Source organism: Panthera onca, chromosome C1 (genome assembly GCF_046562875.1).
Source record: "Panthera onca isolate mPanOnc1 chromosome C1, mPanOnc1 haplotype 2, whole genome shotgun sequence".
Classification (NCBI taxonomy): Eukaryota; Metazoa; Chordata; class Mammalia; order Carnivora; family Felidae; genus Panthera; species Panthera onca.
In genome coordinates, this window is record NC_138346.1 from 89,775,799 (window position 1) to 89,800,685 (window position 24,887).

Sequence of the window (24,887 nt, forward strand, 5' to 3'; positions counted from 1 at the left end):
TCCAGGCAGTTTGCCCAGCACTAAGTATAGTACATAGTTGTCTCCTCTAAGTACTCAAACCACCATTAATGAAAACTAATAGCCCATCAAAATTTACATTAAAAGTACTACGAGAAATCTCCAAAGGACTATATGTGATACTATTCCAGCAATTTTTGTCACCTTAAATTGCTGTGTTCCAATATGTTGCTCTTCTTAATGCTAATTACCTAACAGAATGGATAAATACTACAATTGCAAAGTACATCATAGTACTATTTTTGTAACTAGATTATAATTAGTGATCAGAGAATGGTCTCGTTAACATAAATGGTGTAATTAAATCATCTCAGCTTTACCATACTTAAAAGCATTAAATAGTGATTGTCTCCCCTTTGTAAACTATTAAAGGTTAATTTTTCTGGAATCATTTTTCAGGAAAAATAAATTTACATTGTTCATATTTATAGCATTAAAAAAGTGTATTTGAAAATGCATATTTTTTAGTAGAGACATAATTCTCTATATTGCCCCATGTCTCCTCTTTCATTTAAAAAGAAGAAAGTGTTTAGACTAGAAAAAGGCATATTTTAGATTTATAATAGATTTTTGAGTTAATATAATTACAACAGCAGTGTAATGAATATTGAAAATGAATCAAGAGAACCAAAGAGGTCATTCCACAAGTCTGCCACTATACTACACGTATTATCTAATGTTGGGATGTAATACATAACTTGGAATCATAGTAAGATTTGGTGAATATTATTCACTTAAACTGTAGTTAAACATTAGGATTTGAGCCTTTTTTGCTATTTGGCAATTTTGTTCAACTCAAATTAGACTTAGATGGCATTTGATCACAAAGGATTTTCTGGGACCGTCTATACCTAGATTTAGGTAAATGAAAACCAAAATATTGTATCTGGGCATTAGTATGTTTAAATTTCTCCCCCCCCCCCCTTTATAATTAGCATTAGACCAATTTCATTATAATATGAAGAGAATATTAAGCATTACAAAGTCAAAATAAATGTCCTCATTAATTTAATTCTAATTAATAGTGTTCCATATTTAAAACTATAACCATTCAAGGAATATCCTGAGTAGTATGGGGGAAAAAATGAAAGAGCATAAATCATGTTCACCTTTTAAAAATACTGTGCTTTTAAATTTTCAAATTATATGTAAAATTGTTCCATGGAGCTTACAATATAGATGTAGCAAAGATGGAAAATACTCAAAAAGGCCAGTGATGAGATTATTTTGTCCTGAATTGACTCCAAATGAGATTATATGTGGGAGGAAAAAAAGACTGTAATCGTGGAATAGAGGTAAGAGCTTTGCCTAAAAGATGTGATGAGATTTAGAACGATAGGTAGGTGACCCAGAAACCTTTAAAAGAAGACTCTTTAGTTAGTGTAGTAGCAATACAAAAATAATACATGTGGCATAGTAAGATCTGCTAAGATTTGAATTTGGAAGAAAAATAAATTTGTTGTTGTTGTTGTTGTTTGTTTTTAAGGATGATTTGACCTGGTCATCACCAAGATTGCCTTTAATGGAGGCAAAAATATAAAAGACCTCTTAAGTTGGCATATTTCTTATATTTCCATTGATAGACAAAATACATAAAAGCTTTTTTATAGAAAGTAGGAATAAAATATAGTTTCAGTAAAATTTCAAAATTATTTAACCATGTTTTATTACTTGAAAATTTAGGGGAGCCTGGGTAGCTCAGTTGGTTTAACCTCTGACTTTAGCTCAGGTCATGATCTCCAGGTTCATCTGTTTGAGCCCCTGCTGGGCTGTGTGCTGCCAGCTCAGAGCCTAGAGCCTGCTTTGGATTCTGTGTCTCCCTCTCTCTCTGCCTGTCTGCTGTTCACGCTCTGCCTCTCCCCTTCTCTCTCTCTCTCTCTCTGTCTCTGTCTCTGTCTCTGTCTCTGTCTCTCTCTCTCTCTCAAAAATAAATAAACATAAAAAATAAGTATCCCTTTAAAAAAAGTTATTTGGACAACCAGCCCCCTTGAGAGATGTATTTCCTTTTTTGAAACAGTTAATACACCTCCAAATCATTTTCCATGCAAATTAGATCTAAGCATTAATATATGTGTGTACTTTGTGTGTGTGTGTGTGTGTGTGTGTGTATTTTTTTTTCTCATGATACTGTGCCGTCTAGATTTGTTCCTGGGAATTCTGGTGTGAGAAATCTAGTCAAAGTTGGAGATTACTTGGTGTAGAATGACAAAAATCACCTCTTCAGATCATCTTTTTTCCTAAAAAACATTTGTATCAATAAGGTGACAATTTTTTCTTTCAATCCCAAATGTAATGATAAATGTATTATTTGCAAACTCAGAATTATATTTCTTTTTCAGAAACATTATATTGTGATTTGTTTCAAACATAGAGTCCTTATCTAGTAGTTCTCTAGATATAAAAATGAGGGCATAAGAAAATGATCACATAAGGATACTCATTCTGAACTTCTCCATAAAGGGCACATGCATTCTTCTTCACTTTGTAATTTATATTTAAAATATGACATTTATGATTTAATAAATCATAAAATAAAGAATTATAGAATGATTTTTACTTTACAAAACATTTTTTTAAATTTTCTATTTCAAGAGCATGCTCCAGCTGGCAAATATCTATCTCATCCAACTCAGTTGAAAGTATTGAGTTGCAGTCACATAATATTTTGCTGATTATGTAAATGGCAATTTTTTCCCCTGATAAGTGCCATGACATGGAGGTTTTACATGTTTTTATTTTTAAGTGAATGCATATATTAAATTATTTGGGAAGGGCAAAAACATGTCAAATGGGAACACCAAAGATTATTTGTAACTATTCTTAACCTTTTTCCCAATAATTTATCTATATTTAGACCCATACATATATTTCTATATCAGTGTATTTTTTCATATTAATCATTTGTCAGTATCAGAAGAGTTGGATAGTAACTGCAACAACAACATTCATAGTTCAATAATAAGGACAGAACAGCAAATTATCCCATTTAGAACAGCCATTTAAAGCAATTTTAAAAATAATGGAATCTTATAATATACTGTGTGTTCAAACCAGAATAAAATGCCAGTTGGTTAATTCTCATATCAAAAGAAAAAAATTGCTCAAAAACCACACTGCAAAGATGACTTAAGTGAAATTTAAGTTAAATAATATTAATGCAAATACAGTAAATTCTTTTAAAAATGGGCAAAAATAGTAACATTTTAAAATATCAAGAATTTTTATTGTAAACCTGTGGTTTAAGGCTTAGGTTAAAGTTTGACATATTTAAAAAATAATTATATATAAACTTCATTTCACTTCTCATTTGTCTTAAACATTGCTTTCTCAATCAATGAATGTTTCTACAATATCATTTCTATGTTTACCAAATATTCTACTGTATGCCTATATGATATTTCTTTTTTTTAATGTTTATTCATTTTTGAGAGACAGAGAGACACAGTGCGAGTGGGGGAGGGGCAGAGAGAGGGAGGGAGAATCTGAAGCAGGCGCAAGGCTCTGAGCTGTGAGCACAGAGTCGGACATGGAGCTCGAACCCACAAAGCAGGAGATCATAACCTGAGCTGAAGCCGGACATTCAACCGACTGAGCCATTCAGGTGTCCCTATGTGATATTTCATTTAAGTAATCACCTATATACAGTTAAGTTTTTAAAGTTCTTTTCTTTTTAATTTTTTTTTGAAATTATACATATTGTGATGGCTGTTCTAATAACTATTATTTGCTGAGCTTAGGGTACAGTTTTAGATGTAGCATTTCTAGGTCAAATTGTTTACAAACTTTTAAGGCTTTGCCATTCATCTTCTTTTGCTCTCCCAGATATTTTGTCAGTTGATAATAGCAGTGGTACTATTTTGGCCTGCTCTCTCTCCTCACTTGAGCTATCTGGTTAGACGCCTAGTTCTCTTTATTTCATTCAGAGTGGCATGGTTCTCAGACCCTTCTACAACATGACTGTTATCTTCTAAGCCTAGTTCCCGTATTTCAGACTCTTTCCAAAAACTAAAAAATATGACCTGCACATAATAATAAAGATATATTTAGGACAAGATCTACTGAGATTAATATTTCCTGGGTGCTATTTTATGTGGTATTTGATTACTAGGAACAGAGAGTTTCATTCTGCTTATCTCTGTTTGGAAAACAGTAGACTTTCCGGGAAGTCCTTGCCAAAGAGGTACCATTTGGGCTTACACTTGAATAACAAGAAAGATCTTGTTAAAAAGATCTTGCCTTGTGAAAATTCCCAAGGATGATTTTCTGGGCAGAGAAAATAGCAAATAAAAAGGCCATTAGGGCAAAAAATGCTTGCATGGTGTGGTTAATGTGGCTAGAGTGGCAATTTATTCTAAAAGCCAGTTGAAGGGTTAAATAGGAGTTTTATAATTAGATATATTTTTAAAATGTTATTTCAGAGTGTGTGAAGAGTGGGCTATGGGAAAAGCATGAATAGACACTAGAAAACTTCAGGAGGCTGTCATAGGAGTTCAGGTGAGAGACTGTGATAGCTTGGACTAGTGTGGTACCAGTAGAGGAAGAAGGAATGGAGGTCTTAGAAAGACTGTGGATGCAGGTAAATAGAATGTATTTTAGAGGTAAGGCTCACATCTGCTTTCAGTTTAGGGTGAATTTTCTCTCAGTTGTGCTTCTCAGCCTGGTCCTTCAAAATGTTTCAGACTCTTTTTAAAATAACTTCCCTGAGATACTGTTAACAAACTAGTTGATATGGGATAGCTAAGACTGCCATAACAAAACACTACAGACTGAGTAGCTTAAACAGTAGAAACTTATTTTCTCACAAGTCTGGAGGAGGGAATTCCAAGATCAAGGAGTCAATAGGCCTCCTTGGCTTGTAGATGACAGCCTTCTCACCAGGTCCTCTTGCGGTCTTTACTCTATGCTCATACTACTGATCTTCCTTCTTCTTAAGCTGAAGTCAGTCCTATTGAGTTAGAATCCCACCCTTCTGACCTTATAAACCTTAGATTCTTTTTTGAAGATCCTATCTCTTAATGAAGTCACATTAGGGGTTAAGGCTTCAACATTGAATTTGCAGGACATGCAATTCAGTTCAAAAGAGGAAGATTATCACTTAACGCTCTTTAAACCTTTTTTAAGTAAGGGGGGGCCTTAACACGGGGAAAATTATTCTCTTAAATCTTTAATTTAAGCAATGTATAAGTAAATATCAAACAGAGAAGTTGTTTTCTTTGAGCACGGATAATCTCACTTGTTTACAATTACAACTGTAAATCAAAGTTCTAATATTTTATTTTTCCTACCCTAATAGGTCATCTAGGGTACAACTTGGACTTGGTGATCACCTTTGGAGTGATCACTACAGGCTATTAGCATAATGATTTTACACTGTCAAGAATTACACTACTAATTTCAACCAACTCCCACATTCATGATTATGACTAGTATAGAGGAGAAAAAATAATTTTCCATTTACTCTTGTAGGTTCTTGGCTGAGAGCCCCCTGTAATAAAAGGGAAATTAACACGAGAAAAAATAATTTGTATGTGTGTACAAAAGCCCCCTAAAGATAGGAGCCTTGAAAGGCAGCCAGATGATTGAGGTTTATATATTATCCTTAGCTAAGGAAAGAGGCAAGTGTCTTGGGCTTCAAAAGGTAGAAGGCAATTCATGGGGAGGTGAAAAGAGGAAATATTTGGTAAATGTTACCTTGCCATGGACAGAAATGTTTCTCAGATAAAAAAGTTACCTCTGGTATTAGCTCTCTTCATGGTACAGGCCTCCTTTCGAAACATAAATGTCATTTACAAAAGGCTAACTTATACTATCTTCAGAGCTTCTCCTGTGTCTTCTTTTTCCCAAAATAATCAGCTCAAAAAACCCTTAGGGCAGAGGTGGGTATTTTCAGGTTGCACCTCATGCCACCCTTCATTACCCACAAGACAAGTAGTATAAAATCATAGAAAAGCAACGCAAATCCATCCGCCATCTTAAAAAAGTAATTCCACACGGAGTCCTGCTAATATTGAGTAGGAATATTTTTATCAATTGTTTATGTAATAGAATCAATATAGTCACATATATGTTTCAGATTTTGTGTTGACTCATTTGTTTATTCAACAAGCTACCAATTATTGTCTTTAATATTCAAGTCATTTCGCTAACACTTCATATATTATGTGGGTGTGGAAGAAGTTTTCTCATTTTATACATGAGGAGACAAATATTGAGGAGACAAATATTGAAGGTCCAAATAAGTTTCTCAGGATCACCCAGAGAGTAAGTGTCATAGCCAGGCATCAAAGCAGGTATGTATGACTCCAAATTACATTCTCTCACCTATTATGATGACTCTCAGCCAGCTTTAAAAACTGTCCATGTGCCCGGCATTGGCATATGTATGGAAGACAAGAGTTAATAAGACATAATTCTTGCCCTGAAGAGTCTTAACGTTTTAAATAAGGAGGCATAAATGTAAATTAACAAAGTGTTAGGGGATTATGAATGTTACAATAGAATCATACACAAACCACAGAACACAAAGGGTCAGGTGAACCACTCTATCTTTTGAGGGCAATCAAAGATTCCAAACAGAGGTATCATTTGAGCTGAGTCCAAAAATCTGTATATGTGCCCATTATGCAGATAATGGGAGTAGAAGTGAGTGTAGCAGTGGAGGTAAGGAAGCAAACTGAGGGCAAACACAAAAATGCATAGAGATGTTTGAGAATCATCATTTTGGAAAATCATGCAAACTGTCAACAATATATTAGCCTATTACCTGGGATAATGGAAAATGGAAGGAGGACACAGGTGGAACACAGTTCAGGCACAAGTAAACACAACTGTGATACACGATGAATATTTAATACAAATGTATTCCATCAAAATGTTCAAATTGTCTGCTCTATTTGAACCACGTAGTTTGCTCTTTCCTCCCCCTACTCCTGCTCTTTCTCCACTCCCTTTTTCTAAGGAGAACTGTCTTAGATAACATCAGTTTTCATTGAATAAACTCTGCTTTTTATTTTCTAAACACCCCAGCAAGCAGTTATTTGGAGCTGCTTTGTCTTTGTCAGCTAATTCCTCCCTCTCACTATAACTCTCTCCATCATTGCACGGATACTAGTTCACTGGCAACACAGTCAAGCCATCAACTTGGAAATTAAATTACCTACCATTCTCAAGTTTTTCTCCCTATAACCTCAGACTGCCCCCTCAGCTCTCAATGAGGCAGTGCTCTCACTGTAACCATGAATCGAGAGTGTAGGGCCATATCTGTCAGTTCAGGGTCATAAAGGCTTCAACACAGAATGCTGGGCTTTGTTCTGCAGGGCTCTCCATACCACCTTCACTGTCCTTTTCCAAATTCTATGTTTAAGAAAAACAACAAAAACCAGGTCTCAGCAAAGAGACTTATAGTTCCATCAAAGCCATAAGGAACAGATTTTTGCATAGTTCCAGAAAAAGTAGAGGGAGCTGCTCCTGCACAGAAAAGCAACGAACAGGCTAAGAGACTTATGCTGTAAGCAAACATAGCCACCTCTAATGGTCCAGGTGGAGGGGCGTTTCTGATTTGCAGTGGATACAATGTAAAAATGTAATAGTTCCTATATAATTGGAAATGATAGACTTGTCCTGATATGTACATATTTCTCTTATTCACAGCAGTTTTAATTATTTTTCTTTACAAATAAGCCGTCTTTTGGTTATTTCCTTGCATGTTTTTGCCATAACATGGTTAATCTATCCCTGGAAAATCGGAAGTTGACTGTGATTCAATATTCCTGGAACATAGAGCACTAGGAGCAGTAACAGATCTGGTAATGGAAAATTCATCAGCCATCAAATCATGGATGGCCTTTGTGCCCTGCTTAGGGGGTTGGCAGGGGAAAGCCACTGGAGAGTTTTAAGCAGCAGATTTGCATTGAACGCTCAGATTTGCTTTTTGGAAAGATCACGCCAGTGTTTGTTCAGCAACGAGAGGAGAATGAGAAGTGCTGAGGCCTTGAGCTAAGCAGTTTCATTGGTAATGGAGAAGAAATAAAACATTCTGGATGTAATAAGGGTGAAAAATCAAGTAGGCTTGCTCAGACTGGCTGGCACTGAGGAGAGACCATGGAGGTGGTGAGGGACCAAAAGATGACTGTCTGGTTTTACCTCTGATGACTAAATGGAGGTCATTCAGTTTGAGAAGTTGTTTTAGTCGTTTAAGGCTGCTATAACAAAAATTAGTACAGGCTAGGTAGTTTATCAACATTTATTTCTCACCCTAATGGAGGTTGAGAAGTCCAAGATCAATGTGCTGGCAGATTCTATGTGTGGTGAGAGCATGCCTCCTGGTTCAGGTAGCTGTCTTCTCCCTATCCTAAGATGGAAGGGGTGAGAGAGCTCTTTGGGATGTCTTTTGTAAGGGTCCTAATTCCCTCTATGAGCTCGATCTTTACTATCTGATCACCTCCCTGGTCACCTCACACTGGGGTTCAGGATTTCAACATATGAATCTGAGGGAAGGATATTAACATTGAGTCCATAACAGAAATTTACCAGGAAAGGAACATACATGGGAAAAATGAAATGGATTTTATTGTGGTAAAGTTTGCAGTGACTATTTTATATTTAGGTAGAAATATCTATGCAGTTGTATACACAGACTGAAGATAAGAGGATAGTCTGGCATAAGGTAGAGATTTAGGCATATGGTGAAGACATCATAGAGATCATGTGGTGAGAACCCACTTTCTTGCTTGCAAATGGCATATTCTCCCATGATAGCAGAAATAGGGCTAGCTCTATTTTTATAAGGTCATTCCTCTCATCATGGAGGCTCCTAATTACCTCCCAAAGACCCTATTCCCTCATACCATCCCATTGGGAATTAGGGTTTCAATATATACATGTGGGAAGAATGCAAATATTCAGTCTGTAGCAGTTGAGAATGAAAATCAGGATTGGAAATAATTTTGTATCAGACCTATCAAGGCATGCTTAATTGTCTTCTCAATGTTGATGTTGCAGTTGAGAAGGCCAATGCTATTCCGCTATTGGGTCCTTTGATTTATTAACTAAATTTTCTCTCTAGAATTTTTTTTTCCCCTCTTCAGTTTTGGAAAATAATGTTAAATTGTTTTTTAATCACTTTTTGCCTTCTGTTTTTCAGCGATCTATTTCTGAACCCATTCCATTTAGATGGTGAACTTTCATTTTCTGTTTCTTTTTTTTCCTTCTTATTTTCTTAGGCATGTTTTTCAACTTCAAACTTTACATCAAATTTTTTATTTCAGCTAGAATAGTTGTAGTTTCTAGGGGTTCAACTTTTGCTTTCTCTGTTCCTTTTTTTTTTAATTCCCTCCTCTTCTTGCTTTAAGAATGTAGTTCCTATTATAACTTTGAGTATATTAATTTGTATTTTGTTCTGGTATATATATATATAATTTTTTTTCTTTTGCTTCTGTTTCCTCTGAGTATTTTTCCTGTGTATTTACTTAATTTGGTTCTTGGTCATGGTGTAGTCTTGGTGTAGTCTTTCTTCAGTTACGTGATGTATCTTGACTTCACCTTTCTAATGATGACTGGAAATTCAGCATTAAAGAAGCAGGGTTTATGTAATAGTAAGCATCATTAAAAATAGCTATACCAGGATGCTTTGGGGAGGAGAATATTCTTCGGTAATCAGCTTCTTCAGAGCATTGGTGAGACAGTTTCCCCCAAAGAGGAAAGAAACCCTTTCATCACTCATGTGGGAGATGTTAGCCTGAATGCCAGCTTCCTCAAAGCATGGGGAAGGGGAGAGAGAGGTCTTGTGGCTTAGGGCTTAGGTCCCTTGTTTTTTATGGCCACTGCACCTTAGAATAGCCAGGAACATTTGGAAAACCCATAGGCCAAAACAATTCAATAATAATCTCTGGGAATGGATCTCAGGTGTTATTTTAAAGGTCCTCCAGATGATTCTAATGTTTACCTAAGGTGGAAACCCATTAGACCAACAAGCATCAGCATCACCTGGGAACTTGGAAATGCAAATTCTCAGGTGCCCTCTCAGAACTACCGAATCATAGACTCTGGAGTAGGACCCAAAGAGTTGTGTCTTAACACACCCTCCAGATGATTCTATGTCATTCTCAAATTTGAGAACCGCTAATATAGATTCTCTCTTAATCCGTGTGTTTATTTATAGTATACAGACCCTGAGCTGTGTCTTATTTTTTTCATTGTCTTCAGTGATCCTCTCCAGAGGGTATATCTCTAACTCTTTGACCAGGTTTAAAGAGGATCACTCTCTTGGTTGTGTACACTTGGTTCTAACTCCTGAATTAGATGAAATCCATCATGTTTCTTTCAATGGCATGTAACTCCCTGTTTTTACAGACCTTTAGGTTCCCAGTTTCTGACCTGTTCTGAAGTTCTGCAGTGCAGACTAGTTTACATCTGGCCTCCTCCCTTTGAAGGTCTAGATTTTCATTTTATCTGTAAAGTCAGTCACCAATTATAATCTGCTTGTAACCTACTACAATTTTTATAGCCATGGCCTTTATTTTCCTTTATAAAACCCTCCTTGTCTTTATAGGTTTATACCTTATTCATTGCTTTCTTGTAAATTTTGGGGTTTCAGAAGAGAGTGGAGATAATAGAATTGCCAGATAAAATGCATGATACCCAGTCAAACTTGAATTTCATATAAATTAATAATTTTTATATATGCAATTTTTAAGACATACTTCTACAAAAATTATTTGTCATGTATCTGTAATTCAGATGTAACTGGGCATTTTATATTTTAAATGTAAAGGGCTAGTTTTTGAGGAAATGCAATTTTTAAATATGGATCTCAACAGTTCTGGTAAACTTAAATAAAGTACATATTCTGAATATTTATAAAACAGCTATTAATTTTGATAATACATTTAAGCAGGAAAGTATTATTAAAATTTTATAATTATAATTTTAAAATATAATAACTGACACATACTTCAATTGTTTATTTTGGGGCTGAAATTCAATTTATATTTATCAAGTAATATTTGCATTGCAGGGTATAGTGTTATTAGATCTAGTGGGATACCATTTCATACAGAGCAATGTAGTGGAAAGAGCAATGAAATTCAGTTAACACCAACTGAGAGTTAGCACCATGTGTGACCTTGGAGAAGGTCTGCTGTGTGACCTTGAGAAGGTCACCTTCTGACCTTCTGTTTCCTCATCTTTAACAACAGGAGGTGTATTAACACATCACATCTCATTTATGATGATTAAATGAGACAGTCATATTTGCTTATGTTCAGAGCCTAGAAAAGGCCCTGGAACTTAGTGCTGTTCAGTAAACTTATTTCCCTTTTCTCTCTTCTCTATCTCTTGAGTGAAGAGATTGTATGGTAGAATCAATTTATATTTGTTATTTATGTTAATTCTTCCTTATATTTCATAAATACTTTTATTAGCTCTATTAGTAAATGTATTTTTTTGCTAGGGCTAACATAACAAAGTCTCACAGACTGAGTGGCTAAACAGAAATTGCCTTTCTCACTGTTTTGGAGCTTGAAGTCTGAGATCAAGGTGTCAGCATGCTTGCTATTGACTGAGGCCACTCTCCAGGACTTGTAGATGGGTGTCTTGTCCTCCCTGGGTCTTTCCTGTGTGTGTATCTATGTCCTAGTTTTCTCCTTCTCTTTATTTCTCTCTCTTTATTCCAGTATAATTAACCTACAGTGTTATAGTAGTTTCAGGTGTACAATATAGTGATTCAACAATTCTGTACATTACTCAGTCCTTCTAATCTTCTCTTCCTATAAGGACATTAGTCATAGTGGATTAGGACCCATCCTAACGAACTCATTTTAATTTAATTAGCCCTTTAAAGTCCCTATCTCTAAAAACAGTTACACTCTGAAGTACTGGAAGTTTGGACTTCAACATATGAATTTTGGGAGACGCAATTCAACCCATAATGGTGGAGTAGAGATACTCATAATTACTTGCATTAAGTTAAGGAAGTAGTCTTTGAATTCTAGTAATTTCTGAAGATTCTAGTATATTCAAGTCAATAACAGTGTGAGAAAGAAAAAGTGGAAGAAACAAATGTGATTCTAAGTAATACATAGTCAAAACCAAAGTTCTTTGTGTTAGAGATACTTGAAAAATATATTTAAAAAGAAATGTTTTCAAAAAGATAATATCAACAGGGAATGGGAGAGATGGCTTTATTTAAATGTTTTCTGAGTTATGATTTGTTACGGGAGATATTTTTAGGGATATTTATTTCCCCAGTCATTTCACATGTATTTAGGAAATTTCTAAATCGTGCTCAGTTCAAAAGAATGCAAAGCACTGTGAAGAACATAAAGAAGTACAAGACAGGATCCTTGTTCTCAAGAGCTTTCATCTCTGGATAGAGACTCAAAATTAATACAAGTGAAAAGAAGGGAAAAGCAGTAATTAAAAATAAAACTATGTGATTCCGTCTGGAGACGCCTCAGCATCAGTGGGAAGGAAGAGTCGATGTGAGATATGCCTAGTCTGACATACTTTGCTGCGGGACAGAAGGGTTCTACTTGTGCAGTGAAGGGTGCCTATATTGGAAGCACGTGCTGACAAAGATGGGGAAACCAACGTTTGTAAAAAATGGAAACATGCCTATTTTCACCATAGCACTAATAGAAGTTTTTAGTTATTTTCTTTCCTAATTTTTGTTAAAATTGTGATAAGAATACTTAGCATGAGATTCACCCTCCTCACAGATTTTTAAGGGCACAATACAGTGTTGTTAACTACTGGCACAGTGTTGTACAGCAGATCTCTAGAACATACCCCTTTTTTTATAACTGAAACTTTATACCTGTGGAAGAGCAACTTCCCCTCTCCTTCTCTCCCCAACCTCTGGCAACCATCATTCTAATCTCTGTTTCTGAGTTTGACTATATTAGGTACATCATATAAGTGAATCTTGAAGTGTGTGTCCGTTTTTGACTGGCTAATTTTACTTAGCATGATGTCCTCAAGGTTCATCCATGTTGTTGTATGTGACAAAATCTCCTTTTTTTTTAAGTATTAATTTCCTTAGAGCAGTTTTAGGTTCACAGTAAAACTGAAAAAAAAAATACTGAGATTGACTATATATCTCCTATATTCTTACATTTATAGTCTCTCTCGTTATCAACATTCTGTACAGGATATTTCCTTCTTTATTAATGCTGAATAATATTCTTTTGTATGTATATACCACATTTTGTTTAATCATTCATCCTTTAACAGACATTTAGGTTGTTTCTATATCTTTGCTATTATGAATTATGCTGCAATTAACATTGGAGTGTTAATATCTCTTTGATATCCTGACTTCAATTCCTTTGAATATATACCCAGATGTATGGGGTTGCTAGGTCATATGATAGTTCTATTTTTAATTTTTTTTGAGTAACCCCCATACTATTTTCTGTAGTGGCCTTGCCATTTTACATTCCCAGAGCAATGTGCAAGGGTTCCAATTTCTCCATACCCTTGCTCACATTGTTGTCTTTTTTATTTTTTCTTTAATCATAGCCCTCCTAACAAATGTGAGGTACTATCTCATTCTGGTTTGGATTTGCATTTCTTTGATGAGTGGTGATATTGAGCATATTTTCATATACATGTGGGCCATTTGCATGCCTTCTTTAGAAAAATGTTTATTCAAGTTATTCGCCATTTTCAATCAGGTTATTTATTTTTTTGCTGTTGATTTGTAGAAATTTCATTTATTTCTTTCCTGTTTGTTTATGTATTTCTCTCCCCCTCACTATAACATAGGATCTATAAAAGCAGTCATTGTCTTCTCTCATTTTCCCACTACCTATATAGTACTTATAAATAAAATAGATGCCTGATATTAGTTGAAAAATGAATGAATGAATATTGTGAGGTCACAAGAATGGATTAAACACAAGTACTAGAGAGAAGTTGGAAAGAAATTTTAGGTGGAATCAATTCAGATTATGTCTTGATTTTAAAACTTGGTAAAGAATTTTAAATTTGAGGCAGTATATAATCAGGAAATTAGAAGAATCTTGAGCAAGGATGAGGGATGATGAAATGTATGTTTTCAGAGGGCCGCAACAACCTAGAATACTTTTTCTAGGCTATCTGTAGTCCTTTTCGTGCTGGTCACTACTTAGATTCATATTATCCAAGTCCTCATGGTCCTTCCTGGGCATAAGGTTCTTTGGTCATGGTCCTCAAGGACATGGTTCTTTCTGTTCTGCCTCTCCTCCCATTTATATGACAGCTTTGTACTGCCCCAACAGAATCCAATTGGTTATCCATAGAGACATTTCACAGAGACAGGGCATAGTTTTGTGCTACTCTTAGAAGCCTCTCCTGCCCTGAAACTAATCTAGATTAGGTTACATGGCCACCTCTATTACCCAGGAGGCTGCAAAAGAATGTGCTTGGCATTTCGAGTGTTGCCTGTGGAAATTATTCTTCTTTAGCAGAATCGACAGGAAGGAGAGTAGCTGTTGAGTAAACAACATGGAGTCTGCCACAGGTTGACTAGCTTATAGTGGTTAGGGATAGAGGTATTTTTCTTTTCTTCTTCTTCTCGTGTCTTCTTTTCTTTTTCTTTCCTTTTCTTCTCTCTCCCTTCCTTTCTTTTCTGTTTTCTAGCCAAGTCTGATTTTTGCAATAATGAATAAATCTGTGAAAATATGTGTGTAAATTTCTGTGTAGACATAAGCTTTTAACTACTTTGGGTAAATAACACAGAGTAGATTGCTGAATCATATGGTAGGAATATTTTTGATTTTGTAAGAAACCATCAAATTTTCTTCCAAAATAGCTGTAACATTTTACATTCTCACCAGCAGCGTATGAGGGTTTTTGTTGCATCACATTCTTGTTGGCATTTGGTGTTGTCAGTGTTCTGAACTTTGGCCATTTTGATAGGTGTCTAGTGGTATCTAATTGTTATGTTATTTTGCATTTCTCTGATCACATATGAGGTGGAGCATCTGTTCATATGCTTGTCTGCCATCTATATATCTTTTTTGATGAGGTGTCTGTTAAGGCCTTTGGCCCTTTTTTCCTTAATTTGGTTGTTTTGTTGAATTTTAAGAATTCTTTGTATGTACTTTTTTGTTTAAAGCTTATTTTTGAGAGAGAGAGACAGAGCACAAGCAGGGGAGGGGCAGAGAGAGAGAGGGAGACACAGGATCCGAAGCAAGCTCCAGGCTCTGAGCTGTCAGCACAACATGGGGCTCGAACCCACAGACCATGAAATCATGACCCGAGCCGAAGTCAGACATTCAACTGACTGAGCCACCCAGGTGCCCCAAGAATTCTTGGTATATTTTTGATAATGGTCTTTTATCAGATGTATCTTTTGCAAATATTCTCTCCATGTCTGTGGCTTGTCTTCCAAGTACCTTGATATTTTCTTTTGCACAGAAGTTTTACTTTTAAAAAGTCCATTTTATCAATTACTGGTTTCATGGATTATGTCTTTGATGTTGTAACTAAAAAGGCTCAAAGTCATTTAGGTTTTCTCCTATATTATCTTTTGGGAGCTTTATAATTTTGCATTTTACATTTAGGTCAGTGTTCTCTTTTGAGTTCATTTTTGTGAAGGGTGTAAGGTCTGTACCTAGATTCATTCTCTTGCATGGAAATGCCCCGTTGTCCCAGCTGGAACACTGTTTAAGAGACTCTGTTTGCTCCATTGTATTGCCTTTGCTGCTTTGTCAAAAATCAGGTGACTGTATTTACTGAGATCCTTTTCTGGGCTCTCTATTTGATTTCGTTGATTTGTCTATTGTTTTACCAATACCACACTGTAATTACTGTAGCTTTATAGTAACTCTCTTCTCCATTTCATTCATTTTTGAGCACTATCTGCCAAATACCTACATCTGAAGAGGCATAGATTGTGGGTCAGTTGTTCTTTCAAGTAAAGATGATATTCTATGAAAAAAGTAGGTCATTTTTATAAAAAAAAAAAAACAAAACAAAAAGGAGATAGATAGAGCGGGGAGGCACAAACCAGGAAACAGACCCTTAACAATAGAGAACAAGTTGAGGGTTACTGGAAAGGAGGAGGGATGGGTTAAATGGGTGACAGGTTAAGGAGGGCTTTTGTGGGTTGTAGTAAGTGATGAGTCACTAAATTCTGCATCTGAAACTCACATTACCCTGTATGTTAACTAACTGGAATTTAAAAACTTGAAGAAAAAAAAGCTAATTTTCCTGGAGGTTAAACTGCATAAGTACATTTCTTCCAGACAATCATGATTTAACATGCAACAGAAGTGCTTTATGCACACTTCCCATTTTGCCACACAGATTATTAAAAAGACATGTACTAAAAGATCAAGATTTAATAAAATTAGTGCTTTTTACTGATCAATTCAGAACATTCTTAAGTAAAACAGGCTGATTTATTCATTTATTTATTTTTTCTGTAAGTGCATAGCAGTAGACAACCAATGATTTCTAGTCAGATTAGTGATACTGACTATTGGACTTTTTAGACTAATAGTCTACTTGTCTTTCTTCTTCTGTCATATTATCTGCCTTTTTCTTTGTATTATGGAAGATTTTCTCAAACACATTTCGTCGTCACTCTATTTTAAAACATATTTTTATTTAGACAAGATTTTTTAATGTTCTAAGAGGTTTCTTTAATTGGCTTTTCTCATTGAACTGGAGATTCTTGGTTCCCCTTGATATGTAACAAAGGAGAACTGGGTGTCTATCACGGATTTCCTCTTTTTTTTATGAAAATAAAACTCTTTTTACTTTGTATCTTTCTGGAGAGGGGGTGTCTCACTGGGAGCTCTGCATGCCATTGGACACTGACTTGCAGATTTTGCTTTAGGTAGGAGCTAGGGGTCAGGTTTTGCCTGCCTCAAATGCCAGAATGAAGGGAATGTTATTGCGAGACACCAGACCTAATATTTCAAGCCTGTTTGCTGAGTATTTTAATTTTTTAAATGTCTATTTTTGAGAGATTGAAAGATAGAGCACAAGCAAGGGAAGGGCAGAGAGAGAGGGAGACACAGAATCCTAAGCAGGCTTCAGTCTCTGAGCTGTCAGCACAGAGCCCACCAGAGGCTTAAACTCAGGAACCGCAAGTTCATGACTTGAGCCAAAAGTCTGACACTTAACCGACTGAGCCACCCAGGTCCCCCTGTTTGATGAGTATTTTAAAAAAGAGCTATGGTCATATTTTTATTTGAGAATTTCTATTAGTGGCTATCACCCTCTGTAAACTCAGGGCAAGGGGTTACAGACATGGTGGTGGCAGAGGATATTACATATAAAAATATCTTCACTTAATTATTCTATTTTTAACCTTTATTAGCACTCCCACTGAACTATTTGGAGGCTGAAATCAAGGTCATCTAGAGTTCTGTGGATAGTGATGGCTTCCACTTCTCTATTGTAAAAATCACATTATATGTTATCTTATTTTCATTTTTAATTAGAGTATAAAATAAAATTGAGAGTGGGGGAAAATTAACACTCCAGGTTGCAACTTAACCTATTTCTCCATCTTTTATACCATCTATACCATTATAAAATACCATCTTTTATACATTGTTTATAGGTCCTTAATTCTCTATGAGTGTATACATGGATTTTTCTGCTTTGTGTTTCTAAATTCCTATCACAGTGGCACATTGAAAAAACTGAAAGGGAACATACATGGGTCTAGTCTACTGTACCGTTCTATACACCTTTTAATAAGGTCTCTACAGGGGCCCCTGGGTGGCTCAGTCAGATAAGCGTCTGACTCTGGCTCAGGTCATGATCTCGCGTTTTGTGAGACCCAGCCCCATGTGGGTCTCTGTCCTGACAGTTCAGAGCCTGGAGCCTACTTCGGATTCTGTCTCTCTCTCTCTCTGCCCCTCCACTGCTTGAACTCTGTCTCTGTCTCTCTTTTAAATATAAATAAAAATTTAAAAATAATAATAAATAAAGTCTCTACAGTAAAATTTTCTATTCACAGTGAACTTTTACCTTGTTATGTCAATTCACAAGTGTAAAACAAACCCAAAAGTGAATGGGCTACTCAATGTCATCAGCATAATCTAAGCTCCATATGCATATGTCAAGAGAGAAGACTATAAACTCCATCCATCTATAGAAGGGGATACTAGAGATGAAATTAGCACCAGCAGCTCTGAAATCAGTGCTTGTTATATAATCTGGGGCCTCTATTTATTGTATGACCCGGGGAAAGCTGCTTAATATCACTTTGCCTCAGCATTCTACTGTAAAATGGTTTAATAATAGTAGTACTTAGGGATGCCTGGGTGGCTCAGTTGGTTGAGTGAACGACTCTTGATTTTGGCTCAGGTCATGATCCAAGCGTCGTGGGATTGAGTCCTGCATCACGCTCTGTGCTGAACGTGGAGCCTGTTTAAGATTCTCTCTCTCTCTCCCTCTGCCCCACTATCCCACTTGCACTTTCTCTGTCTAAAATAAAATAAAAATAATAAAGAAATAATGGTAATACTTGCCTTCTAGAATTGTTTTGAAGATTAAATGTATTAATCTACCTTCAGTGTTTACAAATGTGTATTGTACAAAATCAAATTCAGTAAGGGGTGATTATTGTTCATATCTGTATTAGTATCCTTCTTAAATATCTGAAACTAGGCCTTGGTTTAGTCAAAATATCATAGCATTTGAATGAGAATAAATTAACTGTGAAGGTAAAGAGTTTTTTTGTTTTGTTTTGTTTTGTTTTTTTTTTTTTCACAAAATTAATTAACCTTTGACTTCTAGGTAAAAATTAATGCAGTCCCAATTGTTATTAGTTAGGCTTTTGTTGAAAAGTCTAAATTGTTTAAAACCTTTATAATTTTGAACTTTATTTTGAATTACTGCCTTTCCTTAATTTTTTTAAAATAAATGTTTATTTATTTTTGAGGGAGCGTGTGGGCAGGGGAGGGGCAGAGAGAGAAGGGGACAGAGGATCCAAATCAGGCTCTGCACTGGTAGCAGAGATCCTGATATGGGGCTCAAACTCATGAACTGTGAGATCATGACCTGAGACAAAGTCCAATGCTCAACTAACTGAGCCACCCAGGTACCCCTCTTTAAAATTTGTAATGCAATCAGCATGGAGTTGTAGAAAGAACACAAGTTTTGGAGATAGGAAGACAAAGTATAAAAATTTCATTGGGGTGCCTTGGTAGCTCAGTTGGTTTAAGTATCTGACTCTTGGTTTTGGCTCAGGTCATGATCTCACAGTTCGTGAGATTGAGCCCTGCTTTGGACTCTGCACTGACAGTGTGGAGCCTGCTTGGGATCCTCTATCTCCCTGTCTCTCTGCCCCTCCCCTGCTCATCCTGTCTCTTTCTCAAAATAAATAAACTGAAAAACAATTTTTTTAATTTAATTAATCTCTATGAATCTTAGAGTCTTCATCTATAAAATGAGAATGGTAATAGTTTCTTTATAGTTTCTCTATGATAATTTGAAATAAAATAATAATAAATCTATCATCTTCACCAGCATGCTAGCTTCCTTAGGGTTGGGACTATTTTTTTTTTTTTTTAATCTATGGAACATTACAGAGTGTCTACTACCAAAAAACATTCAATACGTGTCCTCAACACATACACTGAACAGTTTACATTATTAACATTTTGAAGGAAGGGTCATAAGTTGTGCAAAAAAATAAAAGAGTTATGAAGAGTTATGAAGAATTCAGTAATGAGGAGTACAAATTATTAACAGCTTACATACTGTAAACAAAAATAGAACAATATTTTCTTATAATTGCTTGGATATTTGGTTGGATTTTGCCATTTATTTACAGATATTGTAGAGTACTAATGTGATCATGTGTACATATGTAAATAATGTAGTCTGTATTCTATATTAATTTGAAAATGCTTTTATTTATAGTCTATATTTTACGAAAAAGAAAAGTTAAAGGCAAGAATCTCTAATTGGAGAGGAAGGAGGAAAATTTAAACAAATATCATTGTGGTTTGTATTTTTAAAAGAATAAAAGAGATTTTATTTTTTTCTCCTTAGACACAGAGCTTGGGAATGTAACAAAAGAAATCAGAAAGTATTATACTTTACTGGCTGTTTATTATTATTTAATAAGATGATTATCTTTTTCATAGAAAAAATCTTTTCATTTTTATAGATAAGAAACTGTGGTGGGCAGACCAAAACTTAGCTCAGCTGGGAACCTGCAGCAAAAGGGATGGAAGAAACCCCACAGTCCTACGAAATAAGACTTCTGGGGTTGTTCATATGAAAGTGTACGATAAAGAAGCACAGCAAGGCAAGTCACACTGTAATGAATTTGTGCCACCTTTTGAATATATAATGTTCTCTCTTTTCATATTATTTTCTCAATTCAACAATTGAAAGGTTTGTATTTTTGCTTCTAGTAAAAAAAAAAAAAAAGCTGGGGTGGGTGGGTGGGAGGCAAATGCTGCTTAATACTACACAAGAAATTCCTTTGACATCAGGTATATAATGAGCTTTCAAAACATTAGCAGAGCCACCCAAGGAATCTTAATTTGTCAGGTCTTCAAAGAAGTCTTATCGAGTTCTTGATTTCAAAATATAAGAATAAGAAAAAATCCCAGCAAAATATATGGAGTATATAATTAAGCCCAGAACCTGAATGAACCAGGGGACTTCAAATGGACTATGTCAACGTAAGAATTTCACATCCAAAAAGCACTGTATTGTTTGGCTCTAAGCATTTTACTTTTTTGTTTTTGCTTGTCCAAATGGTGTGCAGTGAAATGGAGTGAGAGAACTAACAGATGGTTTACATAGGTGGACTTGTCACATTGCCCGAATGGCAATTAGATTAGAGATGCCAGCCAGGACAGCCCCACACCTGCTAGTCCTTTCTTAGTTTTTGTTTCATGACCCATGACATTTAGCAGCACTTGTTTTCTAGCAAAAACATTTTTCTGTATTATACTTCCTTACCTCAGTCTCTGCCATGAGACCCTTAGCTTCATATACTTTTCTTCTTAGTAAAAACATTTCAGGAAAATGTAAAGGGATTTTCATCTAAAGGAGTTGGACATATAGACCAAAACAGAGAATAGTATAGGTAGAAATAGTGAACCAAGGGGGTCGCTGATTCTGAAGACCGGTAACAACCATCATTCAGGCAGAATTTATTGGTGATACCAATTGGGAGCCATACCTGCATATCCAGAGACAAAATGAAGACCAGATTTATGGTTGCCTTCCCTGTACAAAAGCATGGGCAAATTTTGGTCTGAAATCCTTCCTGAAATTACCTGGAAAAAATTTAAAAGAATTGCTTTAGAATAAAAAATAACGATGAAGTGATTACTGGGCTCCTTTCATGGTTCAGAAGATACCAATACCGAAACCCTTATGCATAAAACTGTATTTCCTCTCTGATATATTTTTAAATCACTGTCTATAATAATGAACAGGAGTGTTTTCACCAGTAATTTTGTAATGGAAGATTTCTGTATCAAAATAAATAATTTTACTGGCATACAAGTCATGGGGAATATATTATATAATTGAGAATAAAACACTGGTACTCAGTAAATAAAATATTGTGACATTTTTGTGGATTTCAATGTGATATATTTACAAAGAATAAAAACTTAAAATACTATGATAAATGTTAGTTCATAGTCTATACTTAATGAGATTATACCCAAAAACGCATTAGAAAATACAACAGAGGGACAGATACATTATTTCTAAAAAGGATATTTTAAAAAATATATATTCATTTTTTTATCAAAATGTGAACAAACACATTGTTTGAAATTGTATATTAGTTTAATATATAGAGTATTCCTAGATACAGTCCCAATAAAGTTTATTGGAGGAAAAATTTATTATGTTTCCTCACTTTTTTGCTCATGTGCATAAATTGTTGTCTCGTAAGAGTTTAATCCTACAAGTAGAGTTGGCATTTTATGCATCGTGAAAGTATTACTAAATTGACAAGGACCTGCAGTACTTAGAAATTAATGGTGTAATATGACTAAGCTTAAAATTCAGTGAGAATACTATTTTTACTGAAAAAATATGCTGATAAAAGCATCTGTATTAAAGAGAATCCCATTAACGGAATCATGGCAGGTACCTTAAAAGCTTCATTACTATGAAATATGAGCAATTTAGGATTATTTAAGGTTAACATTACTACTTCTTTGGATTTCAAAGTACAATTAGCTACTTCATTTACCATTTTTGACACAGATCACTGGAGAGCCGGGACTTCTCGTTAGTCAAGTGGACTTTCTGACTCTACTAGAGAATTGGGGCATGAAGTTTGAACATCAGTATCATTGCAAAATATTAAGCCAAGCTAATATTTCTAATTTGCCAGATAATCACTACCAAAATTACTGTCTTTTAAAATCTAATATTTTCCTACATCAATTCTTTATTTAATAGGCAAAGATAAATACTGTAAATAATGATTCATTTCAATTATTTTTTTCCTTTCTGTCTCCCTATTAGAGACCAAAATGATACATGAAATGCATGTTGTTGTACAACATAATTGTTAACATAGGCTAATTTTATTTTTTGTCAAAAATAAGTATGATACAATATGTATTGCTATTATTACAAATAGATTTAAAAATGCACAGTCCCAGAAGTTCCTTTTCTGTTATTTTTTCACATATTTTTATATCGTCAAGGTTATAGAACTCTATATTTTTTGAAATTTTAATTCTCTTCCTGAATCTATTTTTTTTAACTTCATTTCCTTGTTTCTCCTTCTCTCCACTTGGTGTTTCTTCAAACTTTATAGTTAAAGCATTTCTTGTCAATATTTTCTCAGTTTTTCAGTCTTTTGTAATAGTTGAAATAAATCTATAACAAAATGCCTAAGTCCATAGATTGGCGTTGCGTTAATATATGTTTATGCGCTTCCTATAATATAAAATATATTTAAGTTCAGTATAGATTACTGTAAGTCTATATAACTACAGATCAAGGTTAGTATAGATTGCTGTAAACTATGTAACTATGTGCTATATAACAGTAAATGTAACTGTCTCTTAAAGTAATCAGAGATCTGAAGTTTTATCTTCATATATAAGTATGTAAAAAGTCAGCTTGAGGAAAGGGGAAATAAATCAACTAATCTTCATTAGTTTATATAAGAGATAAAGGTAATCATTTCAAAAGTTCAGGGCAACTCAAATCCTAGTATGTGGCCCTATATAGGATGGAGTTCGTCATTGACTGAACTGGCAGCTATTGGAAATTAGGAGAGAATGTGGTAGATCTCCTGATGAGAAATCTCCCAAGTTGAGGGTATTTCACACTTCAAAAATGACAGAGCTCATGACAGCTTCGATTGAACAATTAAATCCCATCAGACTGTCTTGAATTCAGGAGATGAGAAATAATGAGCTGCATTGGTATTTTGAATTTTCCATAGAGCACTATTGATATATAGCTTTCATCATGCTTTGTAATTCTCAGTGGATTTACTGCACTTCGTATTAGAGCTTGAACATCCAGTAAATGGCATTGCATGTCCTAGAATAATAAAAATGTTGTAAAAATGGGATATTTAATGAACTTGCTGGGTAAGATTGTAAATTACTTAATGTCACGCTACCAGGTTTAATTAGCACATTGGGCCTAGTAAATTCAGTGGAACATCTTTCTAGAATGCCTACCTGTGATTACCTGACTAATATTTGTCATTGCTACTACACAGGAATAAGGAGGATTAATATGCCAATTAATTAGATGACTCTTGTGGGTATGTTTTAAATATATTTGGGGAGAATTATGTTCCTAGGAATAGCAAAATTTATTTCCTTGCTTTTTAAAAATTATATATATATATATATATATATATATATATAATATACACACACACATATATACATATATATATATATACACATACATGTATGCGTATATGTACTTCCTTTTAGCAGCGTAGTCTTCAAATTGAGTTAGTAATATAATTTAACAGTGATTTATTTGACATATTTGGATAAAATATTCCTGAAAATGAAGTAACTATAGAGTTGAAGTGAAATATAGTAGTCAAAAAAGAAAGATTTCCTAGTTCCTGTGATCTTAAAATATTGTAAAGGTCTATAACAGTATTCATGACAAACCAATTTCACTTGTTCTTCTGTAGCTGTGAATCTTCTCATGAATCATCATTTGCTTTGAAAAAATAGGTTTTAATTATTTATTTTTAAATCTATGTTTTGAGACATAATTGACATAAAGCATTGTACAAGTTTAAGATATATAAGGTGTTAATTTCATACATTTATATGTTGCAATATAATTACCACCTTAGTATTAGCTCCTAACTCTACCATATCACATAATTATCATTTCTTCTTCGTGATGGGAACAATTAAGATCTGGTCTCTCAGCAACTGTGAATTGTAATTAAAGTTTAATTGATACTATAAATTAATTATAGTATTGCTGTCTATAATCACTATGCCATGCATGAGATCTCCATTCACTTTTTTGGGAGGGCAGACTTCAACTATAACATGCCACTTCGAATTATTCAAGACACTCAAACATAATACTAACCAATATAAAACAGCTACATTTATAAATCAACAAAAGCATAAATATTTTGTTCATATTATTGGTATTGAATGATACTCCAATTTTATTAAATTTTATAGTTTATTTTTCTTGAATTTTATATTTCTTTTGCTTGTTTTCCTTCTATTCAGGCAGCAATTCTTGCCAACTAAATAATGGTGGATGTTCTCAGCTTTGTTTACCAACATCTGAAACTACAAGGACTTGCATGTGTACAGTGGGATATTATCTCCAAAAGAACCGAATGTCATGTCAAGGTATAAGGTCTTGAAAAATTTAATTCTGATGAATTTACTTTATCCATGCAGATCTGAGGCAACATG

The 24,887-nt window shown here is 34.6% G+C and overlaps 1 protein-coding gene across 3 annotated transcripts in view; it reads left to right on the top strand.

Moving 5' to 3' along the window:
* LRP1B (LDL receptor related protein 1B) overlaps positions 1-24,887 on the top strand; it is a 1,899,539-nt gene that overhangs the window by 1,351,943 nt on the left and 522,709 nt on the right. For all 3 annotated transcript variants that reach the window (XM_078451331.2, XM_078451332.2, XM_078451333.2), the window contains exons 33-34: positions 20,138-20,282; positions 24,700-24,821. In XM_078451331.2, the coding sequence (XP_078307457.2) occupies positions 20,138-20,282; positions 24,700-24,821 (267 nt within the window). The remainder of the gene's footprint in view (positions 1-20,137; positions 20,283-24,699; positions 24,822-24,887) is intronic.